We start from the raw sequence: 19,439 nt of genomic DNA on the forward strand, positions 1-19,439 counted from the left end.
ATATATTTTTTTGAATGATAAAATTGAATTTGCTATCAATACGGTGGGTTCATCAAAATTATTTTCAATCAACCGAAACATTGTACTGAACAAAATATTTCAGTACTTACGGAAAGAAGATACTTTATAGAGTTATCTGATAAGGTGTGGATTTATCTTTATATTACAACACAGCTACTTGTGGTGACTGGTCGTACGTAAATTCATGTATGCGGTGATATTAATTGTTTATACTACGTATTTGATTGTTGTTCTCACGAGTATGTAAGTGCGTGCTCCTATTTCACCATGCCTCCTGCTGATAGAGGACAAATCTTTGTTTTTAATCAATCAAGTCATATGGAACATGGTGTAATGTGGCGGAGAGTTTATTGCCAGTTCTTCTCTTCCGTTCTACGCCCATGATTTGAGAACTGGCAGTAAATGTAAAATAAGAATCATTTAATGGAAATTTTTTTTTTGGACGTTCATAAGTCTACATTATGTTACCTATATGAATAAATGTTTTTTGTTTGTTTGATAAAAATGAAAGAAAGAAGAAGAAGAAGAAAGAAAAACCTACCTTGAAAAGCGGCTTCAAATAGTACGGGCTCCTGCGTGGGCGCGCGCGAGGCGGCGTTAGCAAGCGCGGCGAGTAGGGCGGCGAGCCAAAGCCACGCCATCTCACTCCATGCCATCTCCGCCCATGCTCCGTGCTGCACCCGCTGAAACGAAATAGGCATATATTATAGTCAGCTACAATACGACGAAAGTTAAGTGGTGAAATCAATATACAATATCGGACATACAATTACCACTATTTGGGCATTGACTTGTTTAGGTTATCGCGGAATGTGGTTTAAAAATGTATTAAGAATATACATAGCGCAAAATCATCTACATCATAAGCACGCCCCACATACACACCATCACGTACACACCCACACTTTTACACCATTACACAACACAACCAATTTAGGCTTAATTAATTAAATTTAATCAGTTAGTTAATTGTATTAAATACTTTGTTTGTTTGTTCCCTTTTGTAAATCTTTTTGTTATATAATGTATCATGTATTCCATCTGTGGCTATGTTCTCGGTGTATTTGTTTGCTATTATATGTAATTGTGTTAGCTGTAGGAGTACAAAATAAATAAATAAATAAATATGACAATTTGGGTTCCCGTAATTGTTATAAAAAACTTTGTGTTTTTATCATTTGTCAATGAAAAAAAATAAAAATATTTCGTTTATTTAGGAACATAAGATCATCATGGTACATATCACTTATTCCACGTCAATAAATTCGAGCCTGTTGGTATCCCAACTCATCGGCAAAGAAGACAGAGGGTGTAGTCCGAGAGTAAAAGCCGGCGTAAAACCTCTCGGTACTCTTTTAAAAAAAAAGCAAATCATCAAACAATTCTACAATATTTAAAACAAATATAGCAAATTAATTAGAAGTAGCCTGTCCAGCACTCGTCCCAGGCCCTTTTATCAACTAGATAATCACTAACTTTATAGTAAGCCTTTTTACATAGCTTTTCTTTAATACATTTCTTAAATTTAAGATGCACAGCACAATGCACAGCACAATTCCCAAGAAATTCGAACAACATATATAAATACAATTTCCAGCGCCTTATACCCGACTTCTTGGTAACTCATAGTAATACTTTTCATTACGCTCTAAAGGCGAGCTAAATAGAAAACGTTTTGAAACGCCAATTGCTGGTAAAAAAGTGGTTATTTGTTATATTATATTACTGGGAATATGTGGAAGTGGAAATCTCGATAATATGTTGTATACACACTGAAAGATCCGGCTTTACAATAGAATTCTCATGATCAATGATTTATTTTTATATGTAGGTACGTTAATATGGTTGTATACACACTGAACTCCTATATGCATAGTTTATTACCTTTATGACTTTTGCATTTTTTATCCAGCTCTTTTAGTATTTTATTCCTTCATCGAGCGAGAGTTGACTATGTGACAAAAAGAACGCTACTACTACTATTGGCAAAATTATACTAGTTCTGTTTATATTCTTACTTCCACATAATATAAGGCAATCTCAAGACGTTCTTATATCGCAAGTTTTCTTGAGTTTGTTGAACAACGACTATTACACGCAGACCCCGTTTGACCCTTGAAATAACCTGAAGCATTCAGTTACTTTTTATGTTTCGCTCTACCCTTTTACGTGACGCGTACAAGATTTAATATAATTCATTCACGAATCAATTTCACAATTTTCTCAAAAAGGTATCTTATTTAGCAATTTTAGTAAAAAAACGGGTATTTTAATTAAAAAGACCATGAATGTATGAACTATTATAGGTATATGTAATGTAATACAATATATACATATATATTTAACTTTTCTTTGTTCTCCCTTATAAATTATATCCCTTATAAATCAAAGGATATTTTGTTAGACTTTTGTAAATGTTTGCAATTTTAAACCAAAACTCTTACAATCACTATAAAGTATTACAGAGATAAAAAATTATGACCTCGCATTTAAGTATCATACATAAATCATTTATTTCTTGTTACAGATTGGAAACTAAATGAGAATAATTACACAGTAATTTCAGTAAGAAATTAATTTGAAAATAAATACAAATGGCAGCATATAACAATGCTCATGTGAATCTGCTGAAGGAATTAAAAATAAACTCTTCTCTTGCTCTTCTTAGGGATTAGAAGGGAATTTATGTAAACCTATTTATCTACTTCCAAAAGCCACACCGACCAATTTAATAAAAAAATGTGAAAAATCGCGTTTAAAAAGGTTTTATGATTTACTATGGAGTTTTACAGTTTCCCTGTAACAGAAATTTGCTGGCTTCTACACGGAACTATTTGACAGTAATGGGGTGATAGTAATTTTTCTTTAAAATACCTATAATGAGTAATAAAATATCTTTACACACGACGTAGTGAAATATCTTGGAGTTTACTTTTTAGTTTAAACTTTTCGAAGTTTGAATATTTGTACAACCTATGGAACGTCGGAAGTTAAGACTATACATAAAAAATTAAGTTACTAATTTTAATTGTATTTTGTATCAATGAGATAATTAATGGAAGTGCAAAATTAGTACGTAGTGAAGTATTTTAAGGTTTAATTTGTGGAATGTGTTACATCATTAATTCGTAGCTGCATTTTTAATTACTTGATTGTCCGTAGCGGTACCAGATTAGTCTCACTAAAGTCGCTGATTACCACCACTCGGCATAAACTAAGCCCAAGTTCGTCTTTAAATGCCTTAGCTTAAATTGTCTGAACCTAAAAGAATAAGTATAATATTGAACTCTGATAAACTCTATTCTCTTAAGAACGTTAGTTATCATCTGTGGCGAAGTCTTCTGGTTTTATCTGTTTAAGCCCGTGTAGTATTTTTATTCTATGGTTATCAGTTGACGTTTGTTACGAATGCGGAATAACGGTTATGTTATATATTACATATGTGTACAGTGTAAACAGTAAACACTATACATTGAATTTAGAGGTCTTAATAAATGATATCTTTCTGTGTAAACATATGATATTATAAAAGTTTATTTGTATTTTGTGACTTTTGTTATGTTACCGCCTTAGCTTACAATTGATTTAAAATTACCTTTGTGAATCAATACCTAAAGAGTAATAGGGAAGCCTACTCGGCAGTTGAGATTAAAATGTGTAAATTAGAATCTTTGCTTATCCTTTTTCTTTTATTTGGTAAAGCATCTCTTTTGAATAATGGAGTGGCGCGTAAGCCCCCCATGGGGTGGATGTCTTGGGGGTACTACCTGTGTAGTGTTGACTGCGAAAAATATCCACGAAAATGTCTAAAGCAAGTACCGGCTTTGTTATTTCCTGTTTGTTTGTGGTTTTTTGATTTCAAATGTGTTGTTAAAATTTTGTACTTTGTTAAAATGCAATATTATTGACTGTATGGCTTAGGTTATTTATTTATGTTGCCATTTAATGTTAAGTAAAAGCTACATTTATTGATAGTAAATGTTTGAAATTTTTGTTATTAGACAAAGACACATTTTACTAAAAGTTGAAACAATTTGAGTCCTTCTTATTATAAAGTTTAACTCTGTTCATTTACTTTTTGCTGTCGCTTAACTTTTTGAACTTTTTAATAAAATACATAAAATAACCTATCTTTTTCTTTTTCAGTGAAAAACTACTTCTCTCTGTAGCAGATATGTTCTACAACAGAGGTTATCAGGAGGCTGGCTATGAATACATTGTCATAGATGACTGTTGGTCTGAGAAGCGAAGGAGTGTCAATGGAAGATTAGTCCCCGATAGAAAAAGATTCCCTAAAGGAATGGAGGCTATTGCTGAATATGTTAGTATGTCATTTTATTTTTGTGTAGTATATATTTTTATTATTATGATGTCCATAGATGATTTGGTTCTATTCTTTGTGTAAACTAATCTAAGTGAAAATAATACTGATAGCTGCCATATTCTTACCTTTTTGTAACTAAAGTACCTGCTGATTAAGACTGACATACTAATTTTATGTAAAACTTGAACATGAATAAACCATTTTAAGTAAATAAACATTTTTTATTTAACTGTGTAATTTAAAAACAACTTGTTTAATAATTAATAGAAAATTTGGTTCTAAATATCATTTACAGGTAATTCAAAGAAGCACACATATTAACAATTCTGGTTAATCAATAACACAGAGTTACTTACTTAATACTTTTATGCTAGTACTAGTATAAAAGTATTAAGTAAGATAATAATAGGATAAATCCTTTAAATTAAGCTTGAATTACTTTTATGGACTCACAGTTTAAAAAGAAATGTGAATAAAGATTTTTGTATATTATACAGACTGAAACTACCTATGCATACCTGCAAATGATACAAATATATAAGTCTGAGTATTTATAATTATTTTAATTTGTTTAAAAGTTACAGCTTATTACTCTCCAAAAAAAGTCTTCCACCATTTACTGAAAGCCATACTTTGTTGGTTGCAGAAATATGAAACCTTATTTAAAGTGTCCATTGCAGATTCATGCAAGAGGTCTTAAATTTGGTATCTATACAAACATAGCAGATATAACATGCATGCATTATCCTGGTAGTAAGGGACATTTCATTGAGGACGCAAAGATGTTTGCGGAATGGGGTGTGGACTATATTAAGGTAGACGGATTTTTTGTTGGAGAAGCCTATTTGAATACAGGTCTGTATATCAATGGCATGTTGGTATTGGTATATAGTTACAGGTTGGATCAATAACTAATGTACATAATCTGCTCATAGTGAGTCGCCATGGAGTGATTTAGTTTAGTTTAACAAATAAAATTATAATTAATAATTTCATAAAAGAAATTACATATTTTCATACTGAACTCAGGGGTAATAACTTTATGGCGGCGAATCACATGTTAGGTGCAAGAAATTGCAACCCTACTGTAAAGACTTCTAAGGCGATTTCAATGTAATGAAAGATGGTTGCTGAAACAGCCAGTCACGGGGTCTCTTAGTAGAATGCTTACGCGACCCCAGGTTACCCGAACAGTGACGTGATTGGTGGTTGGGGTTTAGTGGGTATGGCTTATAGAGTGAGTCCCACGCTCTGTGCGGAAATGCATTCCCCTCAATAAAAAAAAGGGGTAATAACTTTATATAGGTTATATGCTGTTTTAGGTAACCAATTTTTTTCAAACTCTTGTCAAATCCAACCTGCAATAATTGATGATTGTAAATTCTTGATGCTATATTATATAGGTAATTTCCTTCTACTAACTAGGAAACTGAAATTGTTGAGCCCCAAAATTTTCATTAGCAATACAAAGCCCACAGTCTATCATCTGATCAGTAGGATCAGCCACTCCTCTTAGATAAAAAAAAACTAATATTGATTATTTGTAAGGTGAAGGATATATGTATAGGTTTATACAAACTTATAAAGTTTGAAGTTTTAGCTCATATGATTAACAGGCTTCTTTGGCATAACAAAGAGTTCATTGTGTATGTATTTAAAGAGTCCATCTGGCATCCAGTATTATAGGATCTCACTCAATATGTGAAATATCAGCATTAATCCATTTTTGATTGCTACAAAGTCATGACGTCACCAGTATTGTCATAAAATGACATTAATCTACTACCAAAATATTTAGAATAATAATTATTTAGTCTATTTCCTTTTGTGTATTTCAGCATACATAAGGTTTGGTCAGCATTTGAATAATACAGGCCGTCCAATGGTATATTCTTGTAGTTGGCCTTATTATATCGAATTTATACATAAGAAAACTGTAAGTAATTATACTATCGTATATACAACTTAACAAAACGAAACTTTCAAAACCTAAATCATTAAATTGATATACATAAACAACTTACATACATATAAACTATAAAAATAACTTTTGGGTAACAAATTATATTTCTGGAACTGCTATGAGAGTCTGCAGGCCGCACAATGGCTAGTTAATGGGCGCACGCGCCTGACATCCGCAGGTTTTGGGTTCGATGTCTGGTGAAACGATTTTGAATTCCAATTCAATGCACACGGAGTGAACAGCCGTTTCTTTTTACCTGTCTAACATATATGAAAAATAAGCTTTGGCTTTAGAGACCCAAAAGTATATGTGCGTGATTCAATGTGAGAAAATACGATTAAATAGTAGGAAAGTGAAACAAAAACATTTGTGCCGATCTCAATTAACTAGGGAAAACAAAAGAATATTGTAAAAAAACTAAAAGCAGTAACATGATATAGACAAATTCTATACCAGTATATTGTAACGTCAAAGGTACGAGCAAAATTATTATTTTTTTGCTTTTAGGTGATTTTTCATACACATATTCGCCGCAAACTTTACGGTTTCACATTTTGCCATACTCATACATACAATACTGTATTTATCACAATATATTTAAGCGAAAATATATCCTTTTAATCTTCCTTTATTGGTAAATATATAGTATCTGGCAAATGCCCGAATATATTTACATAATATATGCGTAATACTTTATGAGAAGCTGAGAAATATTTCTAGTTTGATGAGGCTAAAGTATTCTGAAATGTGTCCTCATTTATTAAGATCTTCGAGATAAATTCTTAAGCTTTGACATATTTATTTATTTATTTACACTTCGACACCGTATACAAAAACATACATATAAAAAACAGGTAACATTACATATTAGATTACTTCATTATAAGATACAAAAATATTACGTAGGCAGCAAAGCCAAATATATTCTTATGTTTTCTCGGCCTTTTAAACAATATTATAACGTTCTAGAATTGGAATAATAGTGTGACACGTCTCATTTATAAAAAGAGACTGGCTCGACTGTTAATCTACGCATTGGTACCGCTACATAACTTGGCCACTAATACTAGTTCTATGCATTTAACAACTTAATTTAATGTAAATTCATCTAACAAAAAAGCCAGATTACGCAACAATATCTCACCACTGCAACATGTGGCGGAACTATCACGATGTGGTGACATCATGGGATTCTATCAAAGACATTATAAGGCATTACCAGTCTTCCTACAATCAATTAAGTCCTTACCACGGACCAGGACATTGGAATGATATGGACATGGTGAGTTATGTCAACGAATTTGTGGTGTCTATTTTAAATAAGATCTAAGTACGATCTTGAGTGTAGTTCATTATGCAAAGCAAAAAATGTTTTGATGGCTTTTGAAACTCCATTCAAGTTTCATTGACGTTCTAGAATAGACTATATATTTTTTCAAATCCTATTTGATAGATGTCGTTACAAAACGAATATCAAGTGTAGCCAACCATTTTCATAAAAGAATCACTTACAAGGGATGCAACGGGCGGCCTTATCGCTAATAAGCGATCTCTTCCAGGCAAACCTAGTAAGAAAACCGTAACCCAGATTAGGCCACATCCCCTGTCGGTTACATTGGTGTTACGCCAAGACTCAAACCCTGTATTGAATTAATCAAATCAAGTGACCAAGCGGTCACAATTAAATCAGTCATAATCTTTTAGTTAATATTTGGTACAGACTCCCTAACAGAGAGTCAAAGTCGTGTCCATATAGCAGTATACGCAATGATGTCTTCGCCACTTCTACTAAGCTGTGATATGGAGAAAATAACTGAGTACGAAAGGGAATTATTATTGAATTTGGAATTGTTGGCTATTGCTCAGGATCCTTTGGGCATTATGGCGACGCCCTTTGAGGTAATCCTTCACATATTAACTATCCGTCTGCGAATGATTCTAATCCTTGGGATTGATTTGCTCCAGCTCAAACAATTTGTATTAAAAACTTGGCGATTGAAAAGCATGGCGGGATGTTTCTTGCCAGTCCTTCTTCTACGCCCTTGACTTGCGAACTGGTAGTAAATGCAAATTAACAATTAATTTAATTTTAAATAAAGATATTTTTGATTTTGAATTTCTTTAATAGCCTATATTTGAATACAATACAAAAGCATGATATCGTTAGATAATTATACCGATATATCTTTCCTATTATATCGAAAAGGATTTGCCGCGCGTAATTTTTCTGTCCCTTCCATTATAATCGTTTATATCAGGAAATTAAATGAATTAATCCTCCAGAATTTTCTATTGTGAACCGTACAAAAACCGTTCGATAGGTTTTGAATTCATCGCTTTTATATAGACGAAAATAATATATAAAGATTTTATCGATACCTAGTTAAGATCTTCAATATATAGTCCTATATTATAATGTAGTATATAATGATACAAGTGGGAAAAAAAATCTCAATAAAGCTATATATGTATAATTAGACTGATAATTTTTTAATACATAAGACACATTTTGGTTTAGCATAACATATTATTTCGTACTTTCAGTTAAATAATTCAATAACACTCTGGATGAAGCCTCATTTACCGCGAAAGGGTAATCGGTATCATTCCGTCTCTTTCGCACTAGTCAATTTGGAGGATAAATCGTCTTCTGTCTCTTTCATACCGGGGTTGTATGGACTTAATTCGACGGAAGAATATACAGTTATGGTAATATTTTTATAGCTTAGCTGTTTTTGCTTTATTTGTACCCTCTAGCTCAGTGGCACATCTTGAATTTGACTCCCGTGGAAATATTGCTTAATTTGTAGCAACTGCTTATGGCATAATTTTACAATCGAGTTTAACAAATGTTATATTATTAACGGTTGCTTTGAAAAAAATATACTTATAAAACACGCATAAATATTTTTCCCGCGTCCCACGGGCAGTAATAAACTTCAGGCAAGAATTTTACTATTATAATTTTTGATTAGGGTTCTACTGAGACCTATCAAAACGAATCAAAATTAGTTAAGCCTTAAATTAAATGCACAAACATTCACCTTTGTTACATTTTAATTTAATTATTTTCAGGATGTATTCACGAAAAAATTTATAATAAATGTGACGTTAAATGACTCAATCTCCGTTACCGTGCCATCAGAAGGTAAAATATATTTTTTTATAAATGCGTCTGCGTAAAATATATGTACCTATAAAAAATCTTAGTTTTAGTTAAAAAACTTAGGACTATTCCACCAGGATTTATTTCATAATGGGCTTTTTGAAAGGATTATTTGAGGGAAAAAATCAATTTCAGATACTTATAGGACCTACACAAATTGTTATTTGTAATTCTCGAAGTATTGGCTTTGTACATTCAAATTAAATATTCACAATTTCAAGACTCCGCCAAAATACTTCTCTCGACAAGATGGCGTTACCAGTCTTTTGACGGACATACGTCAAGTATTTGACATGTTAAATTTCATTCATATTTATGACTAGACATAAAATATATTTATTTTTAATTGAAAAGTAAAAATAAATATATTTCATGTAATAGAATATAAGAAAAGAAAAAAAAAGAAATGCGAAGTGGCATTATTTCTGAGCATTTGTGGATTCTTTTGAAATTTTTTTTTATAATTTTCTATAAAAAATATTATTTATAAAAATTTAGTTTATAATATTGAAATTACAATTATCTTAAAGCCTTTTTCGAAAGGCTGATACAAAACTGCCCTTATGCTTATCCACTAACCCACCTTTATATTTATTTCAGATGTCATCCTATATACGCTATTTCCTTTATAATTGACTACCAATATAACCTGATAAATTATATAAAACGATGTTTGTTTCATTATTATATCCTAAGAAAAATATATAAAAGAAAGAAATAATAACCACTATTTGCATTCGTAATTAAACTGTAGGTTATACAAATAGCGCAATATTGAATTGAAAATTTTCTTAAGAACGACTTAATGTTCTAACAACTAAGCACCTATTACTACCCAAATGTGGGCAAAATGATCTCTTACATTCTGTAAGTTCTATTTTGAATATCAATGGTAAACCCCACAAATTGTAGACAATAAATACTAAATAAATTCCACGGGCAACATCTCTTTTCATCACATCGTGAATACGATTTGACAGTAAGAGACGACAGAGTACTTCTGTTAAAAGGCTGCCATTACACTGATTTTTGTGAATAACAGGGTTAGTATTTACGTCTCGAAACGTGCGCGATACTCAACAACTTGTTGGACTTATTAACTTAGGCGCAGCTCCCAAATATTTGACAGATAACAATTGACACTTGGCGTTGATGGTCTCGTACTGATTTTCAATGTCGTCACTGGCGAAGCGTTTTGAGTCATAAACATCTAGAAACCGGTCGAAATCATTCGATCGTTCTTTATTTTTTATTTTTTTGTAAGAGGAAAATACTCGCTTCATTTCGAAACTTCCAAATTTGAAGGTTCAAGTAGATTTCGATAAGTTTTATTGGTCGTTATAATAAGTGGTAGGAAATTTGGCTCCCGATGAAGCGCCAAGAGTCTTGGCAGCGCTCTAATCTTAAAATTATATTCTGAAAACATTCAGTGCCAAGTATTACTTGTTTTAAATTATACGAAACAGCCTAGTGTCGCATGCAAGCTTAAACTGTGATATATTGCATTCTATTCATCTTAATCCAAAAACCCACTAAAACTGAATGATTATTATCGAGCCTTTGTTTGCGGTTGTAGATGGCTACTAAAATATTTAACAAAAATACTATTTATGTGAGTTAATACCAGTTTTAAGGAAACATAACTATCAAATTGTTTAATGTTTTGCTTACACAAAAATAAATACAAAAACACAAACAACTTAAACAAAAATGGGCCATACACATTTTAAGTTGTCAGCAAAATGATTTTCAGTGGACCCATACTATACACACTAAATAATCTATATATTTTTGCTAATTCAGAAGGCTACTGTAATACTGCAATGTATAATAGGCATTCCTTGTAACTAAGCACTCGCCTTTAATTGTCCCAATCTTTACAACAAATACTTGCGAACGACAGTAGCAGGTTTCAACTGTTTAAAAACTTGTAGTTAAAAAAAACTTTTCATAATAAACTACAACAATGCTTATTATTTTAAAATTACAAGGTAATAATATCTTCGAATCATAAGCCGAACCTATATATATCTCATAATCACAATCTTCCTTGTTCGTTAATTGTTCACGTCCCAAGTTGGCCCTTTAAAAACCCCTGTTACCATGGGTGTGCATTCAGATCTTATCTCAAAGGCGTTGTCAAAGGGCGCACTGCGGCTGACAGCAACGTTGTTAGGGCTTAGTTGATTTACAGCTTTGCTATTAACTTAATATGTCGTTATTACATAAAGGATAACGTTTAAATCATCTGGAATTATCAAAAATGTTCAATCCGTTGCAGGTCCCGATCAATTTGGATTTTTTTTTATTATTTCGATTTTTTGTAATATAAAAAGGGTGTGTAGTCATAGTCATAGTCATAATATCTTTATTCATTTAGGTAAACATGTACACTTATGAACGTCAAGAAAACAAATTAAATTAATCGTAAATTTACATTTACCACTAGTTCGCAAGTCAAGGGCGTAGAGCGGGTAAGAAGAACTGGCAAGAAACTTTCCGCCACTCTTTTCAATCGCCAAGTTTTTAATACAAATTGTTTGAACTGGAGCAAATCAATCCCAAGGATTAGGATCATTTAGGTATTCGTCACATTTATAAAAGGCTTTATTAATTAATTTACTTTTATCAAGGGCTTTGAATTTATTTAGTGACAGTTCTCTAATTTCGCTTGGGAGTTTGTTGTAAAAACGAATACAATTTCCATATAAGGAGTGGTTTATCTTCTGGAGCCTGGTTGGTCGCACACTCAATGTAGCCGAGTCGAAAGCCGTTTGCGAGCTACGCGCGTGCATGCACGGCAATGGTTTGGTGCGCCTCTTTAGCGCAAATGCACGCGCGCAGCGCGCAAACGTAACCTGCACATTCGCGGATATTTTCCAAATGTGGACGCAACCTAATACTTTCATATGAAACATATTATTTTTATTTTATGTTGTTTTTCTTCTTCGTCCTACAAGGTTCTAACGCCATTTGTGCATAAAAATAAGATATTATTCTAAGATTAATTAATAGTTTTTGTGGAGATAAATGTTATCCAGATATGACTATTTTGATAGCAACACAAGATATATTTTTAACACTGGTAACATTATTCTATTAGTCACATTTTCAAATTATGCAGCTATTTTATTACCGTTCATAAACGGTTTACGGTAATCAACAAAAAAAACAAAACTCCATTCAACATATACGAATATTTTTCAGCGAAATTATATTCGCACAATTTTCCTTAATACGCCTACAACTCCGAAATTGAGATTTTACAAGTGTAATCTCTCGCTTGAATTTTGTTTCCTCACTTACCTTGCTTATATTAACAGAGACGAATTTAATACTCCAAGTCTAGGCTGTATCTGATCAAGATTGGAACTCAGATTTTCTTTACTGAATTTTGTCTGTTTGATTAATTTCATTTGTTTCAAAGGCCACGAAAACCAATCAATCACGTACTCTTTTCCTTTATACATTCGGTTTTCCTGTATACATCTCATAAAGCTGCCCTAAATTGCGCCTGTTTTGGAAATGGTAAATAATTTCCACCTTCCCAACCTTGTCTTGTATTTACTCTGTGTATTTAGTAAATAAATGTATTCTTAATTTGAATTATTCTACGTTTTATAACGAATGCTTCAGTTAATCAGCCTACAAAGAACGCTATCGATCTGAATATTAATATTGTAAGTTAAGTATACAGGTGTTTTGTTGTATATTATGTCACTGGCCTTAGTATGTATATAACTTAATTAACTAAATATTTTCGACGTCCTGGTGGACAGAAAAACTGTGTCCAGTTTGTGTTTCCACCACACCAACTTCTTCTATTTAAGATTATTTATACAATAAATAAATAAATTAATAAATAAGTTAAGTTTCTTAATAAAGATGCCAGGGCCTCACAAAATCGTATAATACGCATCTGCACATAAGCCCTAGTCAACTCACGTATAACTCTAGTTGGTCGGGAACTTGTTCAAATATTGTTGTCAGTTGACATGTCTCATATGAATTCTTATTATGGAGATATATTAACTCTGCTGATACAGATCACGTACTCTGCGTGTCTTGTTTGATAAATATTTGACGCTTTTATTAATAAAGCATAGAATTGTAAATTGAAAGTTCTGTATTATATCATTTTAATTCGACATTTCCTTAAAGATAATTGTAAGGGATGGGACGCGTGTATTTCAGGTAAGTAGACACAAATATTTAATAGGCACATTAACCACTAAGATACGGAGCCATCTTGAACTACAAACTTAAAAATTCAAATTCAAAAATCATTTTTTCATGTAGTTAACATAATAATAATATTTATTTATTTGTCACAAAAACTTAATACATGATATTTTACAATAATAATGCATCTAAATAATTGTCATTGTGTGTGTGTGTATATGTACGTCAAAAAAAGAAATATACATTAAATGCTTCTAATTTTACATTTACTGTCCGAGATCCCACTGCAGGATTGGTGCGTTCATCGAGTTTTTGTTTAAAACCAATTTTTTTATGTTTATTTATAATTAGGAGAATATATATTTACTAGGTAGTTACACAGTCACAAGACATATTTCATAATCTCTAACGAGAAACACCCACGCGTATTCTCATGCGCATTCCTACAAAAGTGCTGACGGACTGTCTAGCTCCCATTCTCGAATAATAGATATTAAGTTAGTCTTAAGCGAATTGCCATTGTAACCGGTACAATAAAATATTAATTGAAATAAATTTTATTCTTTTTTAAAAACGCTCCAGCGCGACCTCGCGATTTGACTGGCGCAGCCGGTAGGATTTTCACACCCCGCGAGTATCGAATTAAGTGAAAATACCTAAATAGATTTTCATAGTTCTTAAAATACCGTGGACTGTCTAATAGCAGAGTGAAAATCCGCGAACAAATAAATAAGTCAATAGAAGAGCATTAAAAGTGTCGGTGCAGTGCGTGATTCGTGACTCAGGAAGAATGAAATTGGGCTGGCGGTGAGTAAACCTTTTCACTTCCCGCTAAAAATTTCATTTTATTCCACATATATATATTATTACATTATCTGATTTTGTGCGTAACCAATATACGAATAAAATTGAATTCAGAGTGTAATTAGATTAAGTACCATAGTTTTAAAATTATATTGCACAAGAATAGGCAGTATAATATAGATTAAATATAGATAAATAAAATTTATATAATTAATAAGAACGGATTTATCGAAAATTCAGAATTATATAAATAATTTAAAGAAGTATCACTGATATTTTATTGTATAATTGTATACTTATATAAACATAAAATAAAATTAAATATTAAAAATGTCAATGGAAACATTTAAGTTAGTACCAAGGGAGGTTTTGTCCTTGATTCCTAAATATGATGGGACTGAAAACTTATTAAATTTATTTATTGCAAAAAGTGAATATGTAATTAAAGAATTTAGAGTCGAAGGTAATGCTGCCCAAAATTTATACTTATTTCATGCAATAACTAGTCGCTTAGTGGGCAAAGCGGCAACTCTATTAAGTGAAAATCAGAACATCACATCATGGGATCATTTCAAAGACATATTGACCCAGCATTTCGGCGACCCGCGTTCCGAGGAATGCATTGCTATAGAATTGGAATCGTTAAAAATTAAGTCAGGAGAGTCCTATATAGAGTTTTGTCAGAGAATTCAAAGCGTAAAAAGTTCTTTAATCTCAAAGGTTAACAGAGTAACAGATGAGGGATTAAAAGCAGCTAAATTAATAATTTATAATAATACGGCTCTTAACGTATTTCTTTATAATTTAACGGAAGACCTCTTACGTATAGTTCGCCTAAAGGGCTGCACTAATTTAGAAAGTGCTTTAAGCGTCGTTACCGAAGAGGTTAACTTCCAATACCAATATTCAATTAAAAATAAATCTTGGAAGAATAATTCACCCCCTCAACAAAATAATTTGAAACCTTTAATCTCTCAACAAAATAATTTAACATCGAATGTGCCTGTACAAAACAATTTTAGATACGGAATGCCCCCTCAAAATAATATAAAATTCGGTATGCCTTCACAAAATAACATTAAGTCGGGAATGCCCATGCAAAATAATTTTAAATCTGGAATACCACCTCAAAACAATTTCAAATTTGGAATACCACAGAACACCAATTTTAAATTCGGAATACCACAGAACACCAATTTTAAATTCGGAATACCACAGAACAACAATTTTAAATTCGGGATTCCCCCGCAACATAACAGTAGATTCGGTTTACCCCAACAGAATTATAAATTTGGGTACCAGCCACCGCAGGGTCCTAGGTTCGGTATACCATACCAAAAACCGAACCCACAACCGGGTAATACAGACGTGTCAATGCGGACCGCGCCAATAAGGCAAAATATGATTGACTCAGAAAATGATTATGAGCCATACTATTGCTACGATTCTAACCATTATGATAATTATTATGAACCAGACGAAACAGACGTGTATCAAAATTTTAATTCGGTAGAAAATCAAGACTGTTCGATAAATAATGAAGAAGTACAATCAGAACAAGTAAATTTTCAAGAAAAAGCCTCAAATCCGGACAATCCGAAGTAATAAATTTAAATTATTGTGATAGCATTCTAAAGCTACCACACATATTAATTACAGAGTTAAATTTCAAATTCCTAATTGATACTGGTAGTAGTCGCTCGTTCATTAGCCCTTCTAAAGTAAACGAATTTTTTAACGAATATAAAAGCTATGAACCATTTACAGTCGTTAGTACTCATGCTCAAAGTACACATAATGAAGTAGTATATATCCCTTTACCGTATATTTTCAATAGTCCTTTAATGCATAAATTTTATGTATACGATGTAGATGCTAGATATGATGGTTTAATTGGCTCAGATTTATTGAAAGAATTAGAAGCTAGCATTGACATGAAAAATCAAATACTATATACAACTGGTTCTGCCATACCTATATTATATAGTCCTCCGTACGAAGTTGTAATTGAATCCAGAACAGAATCAAAAATTAAAATCCCTACTAACCTGCAGAATGGAGATGCCATAGTAGATCAAGTAGATTTCGGTAATGGAGTTCGTATGCCAAATGCTATCGTTACATGTGATAACTTCTTTGCTACCACCGTAATACAAAATGTAACCGAGAAACCATTTAAAATAACATTTAAAGAACCTATTCAAGTCTCAGTTTTTAAAAGAAATGAAATTTGTAAAAATTATTTTATTAATGAAACTTTAACAAATGACAATATTTTAAAAGAAAATTTGTCCAAGCTTCGTTTAGATCATATGAATAGTGAGGAACGTGATATAATCTCTAAACTATGTTATGAGTTCCGTGATATATTTTATTCAGAAAAAATTCCTTTATCATTCACAAACCAGGTAAAACACAAAATTAGAACAGTTAACGAAGATCCTATTTATATAAGACCTTATAGACACCCTACTTCTCAAAACCAAGAGATAGAAAAACAGGTAAATAAACTCTTGGAAGATAATGTCATACAAAATTCGTTTTCTCCTTATAGTGCTCCGGTTCATTTGGTACCAAAAAAACTAGATGCCTCCGGCGAACCAAAATATAGAATGGTTATCGATTATAGACGTTTGAACGAAATTACAATCGACGACAAATATCCTTTGCCTAACATATCGGAACTTTTTGACAAATTAGGTAAATCACAGTACTTTACGACACTTGATTTAGCAAGTGGCTATCATCAAATCGAAGTTGAGAAGGAAGATCAGCACAAAACAGCGTTTACTACACAATCAGGTCATTATGAATTCAAAAGAATGCCGTTTGGCTTAAAAACAGCACCAGCAACGTTTCAAAGAGCAATGGATAACGTTTTACGCGGTTTACAAGGATTACACTGCATGGTATACTTAGATGACATTATTGTATACTCCGCTAGTTTACAAGAACATAGAGAGAAACTTAAAAGAATTTTTGAACGTTTACGCGAAACTAATTTAAAGGTTACATTAGACAAAAGTGAATTTCTTAGAAAAGAGGTTTTATATTTAGGACACACCATATCTAAAGAAGGCCTTATGCCAAATAATGATAAAATAAAAGCAGTATTAGAATTCCCGATTCCACGTACAACAACTGAAATAAAAAGTTTCTTAGGTCTCATAGGTTACTATCGAAAGTTCATCAGAGACTTTTCTAAAATAACTCAGCCGTTAACATCTTGTTTGAAAAAGAAAAATAAAATAGATATAACAAAGCCTGAATACATAGAAGCATTTGAAAAGTGTAAAGAACTTATTTCTGGAACAACATGGAACAGACCGTTGCGAGTGTAATTAACGCTTGTGAAACTTGTAAAAAGATGAAATACGATAGAAGACCTCTAAAACCCGAATTACAATTGACACAGACACAAGATAGACCATTTCAGGAGTTATTCATAGATACATTTTCAATAGAAGGACAATATTACCTCACTATAGTTGATGCTTTTAGTAAACTAGGACAAGCATTCTTAATAAGTTCACGTTCAACTCCCGAAGTAGTTAGAGCTCTAATAAAATACTTTTCTTTATACGGCGTACCTGGACGAATTAGTTGTGATCCCGGAGCCGAGTTTAATAATGCATTATTGAGAGATCTTCTGTCATTTTACAAAATCAATCTTCACATTAGTACTCCACACAATCCCAACTCGATGGGGATAGTCGAAAGATTTCATTCCACTATCATTGAAATATATAGAATAGCTAAGTACGAACGGAAGATAACTGATGCGGCGGATGTAATGACTTATGCGGTTATGTCTTATAATCATTCAATCCATTCTACTACAGGCTTAACACCTTTTGAAGTCGTATTTGGTCATACCGAGTCTAATCATATATTTTCTGTAGATTTTAATAAAATGTATACACAACAACTAGTTAAGGAACACGCTCGTAAAACTAAATTCTTATATCAATATTTAACTGATAAAATCATACAGCAAAAACAGCATTTAATTGAGAAACAAGGCGGTGAAAAAGAATTAGAAATAGATATAGGCGATACCGTGTTTATAAAAGGAGTTAACACGCGACGTAGTAAGGATAAGGCTCGTTATCAAGAAGCCCGAGTAGCGGGTCCGATTCATAGAAACGTAGTTCCAGTGGTAACCCATAAACGAAAAACTAAGGTACACACTAAAGATTTAAAACGCCCTTCACAGGTTGTTACTTCTGCTGGTACATCTGATCCAAAGCCAGGCCCTTCAACTGCAAAAGATTAATAGAAACCCAGGTCTCCTACCCGTCAAAGAAGGTCAAGCAGTGGTAGCTTACGACAGATGGACTGTAATTAAGATTTTAGATTTTAAAGCTATTGACGACGATTTAGAACTAAATATAAATAACTTCTTAACACTTAAAACGCAAGTCCAAAGTTGTTTCGATACTAGTTTATTCAATTTACATTTCCAAGAAGTACAGTCACAAACGATTTTCATAATGAATATAACAGTGGAAAAATATAAACAATTAGTTCCGACTTCAAAATCTAAACGTGGTTTATTGAACCCTATTGGTACATTCATTAAAGCAATAACTGGTAATCTTGACAATGAAGACGCCATCAGATATGAAGATTTAATTAATAAATTAAAAACTAGACAGGACGCTATTAGTAATAAAATAACCATAGTTGCCGAAATGATGAGTACTGTCACGAAAATTGTTAATGTAACACGGAATAATTTCATTCAAATTAAAGAAAATTTAGAGGAAATAGACCTCAGGTTAAATAAATCTAAAATGTTACAAATGAGCAATGAAATTATTCATTTTTATAATATTTTTACACATAACTTTCAAACTATTTACTCAAGGTTAAATGAAATTGAAACAGCTCTCGCTTTTGCTAGGATTAAGATATTACATCAATCTATCATTGATACTAAGGAACTTCTATCCATTTTAAAAGAAATAGAATCTATG

The 19,439-nt window shown here is 32.1% G+C and overlaps 2 protein-coding genes across 3 annotated transcripts in view; one reads left to right on the plus strand and one right to left on the minus strand.

Moving 5' to 3' along the window:
- LOC110993511 (pikachurin) overlaps window positions 1-19,439 on the minus strand; it is an 89,546-nt gene that overhangs the window by 48,470 nt on the left and 21,637 nt on the right. Inside the window, exon 2 of one of the 2 annotated variants that reach the window (XM_022259810.2) lies at window positions 563-704. In XM_022259810.2, coding sequence (XP_022115502.2) covers window positions 563-677 — 115 coding nt within the window. In that variant the 5' untranslated portion in view covers window positions 678-704. Of the gene's footprint in view, window positions 1-562; window positions 884-19,439 lie in introns of those variants that run through there. The other variant, XM_022259802.2, reaches the window with a different exon arrangement.
- LOC110993524 (alpha-N-acetylgalactosaminidase) lies at window positions 3,354-10,142 on the plus strand. The gene is made up of 9 exons (XM_022259823.2): window positions 3,354-3,832; window positions 4,168-4,342; window positions 5,026-5,200; window positions 6,184-6,281; window positions 7,429-7,590; window positions 8,013-8,207; window positions 8,853-9,017; window positions 9,384-9,456; window positions 10,075-10,142. The coding sequence occupies exons 1-9, from the start codon at window positions 3,675-3,677 to the stop codon at window positions 10,104-10,106; spliced, it is 1,233 nt and encodes a 410-aa protein (XP_022115515.2). The 5' UTR covers window positions 3,354-3,674; the 3' UTR covers window positions 10,107-10,142.

Source organism: Pieris rapae, chromosome 7, assembly GCF_905147795.1.
Source record: "Pieris rapae chromosome 7, ilPieRapa1.1, whole genome shotgun sequence".
Classification (NCBI taxonomy): Eukaryota; Metazoa; Arthropoda; class Insecta; order Lepidoptera; family Pieridae; genus Pieris; species Pieris rapae.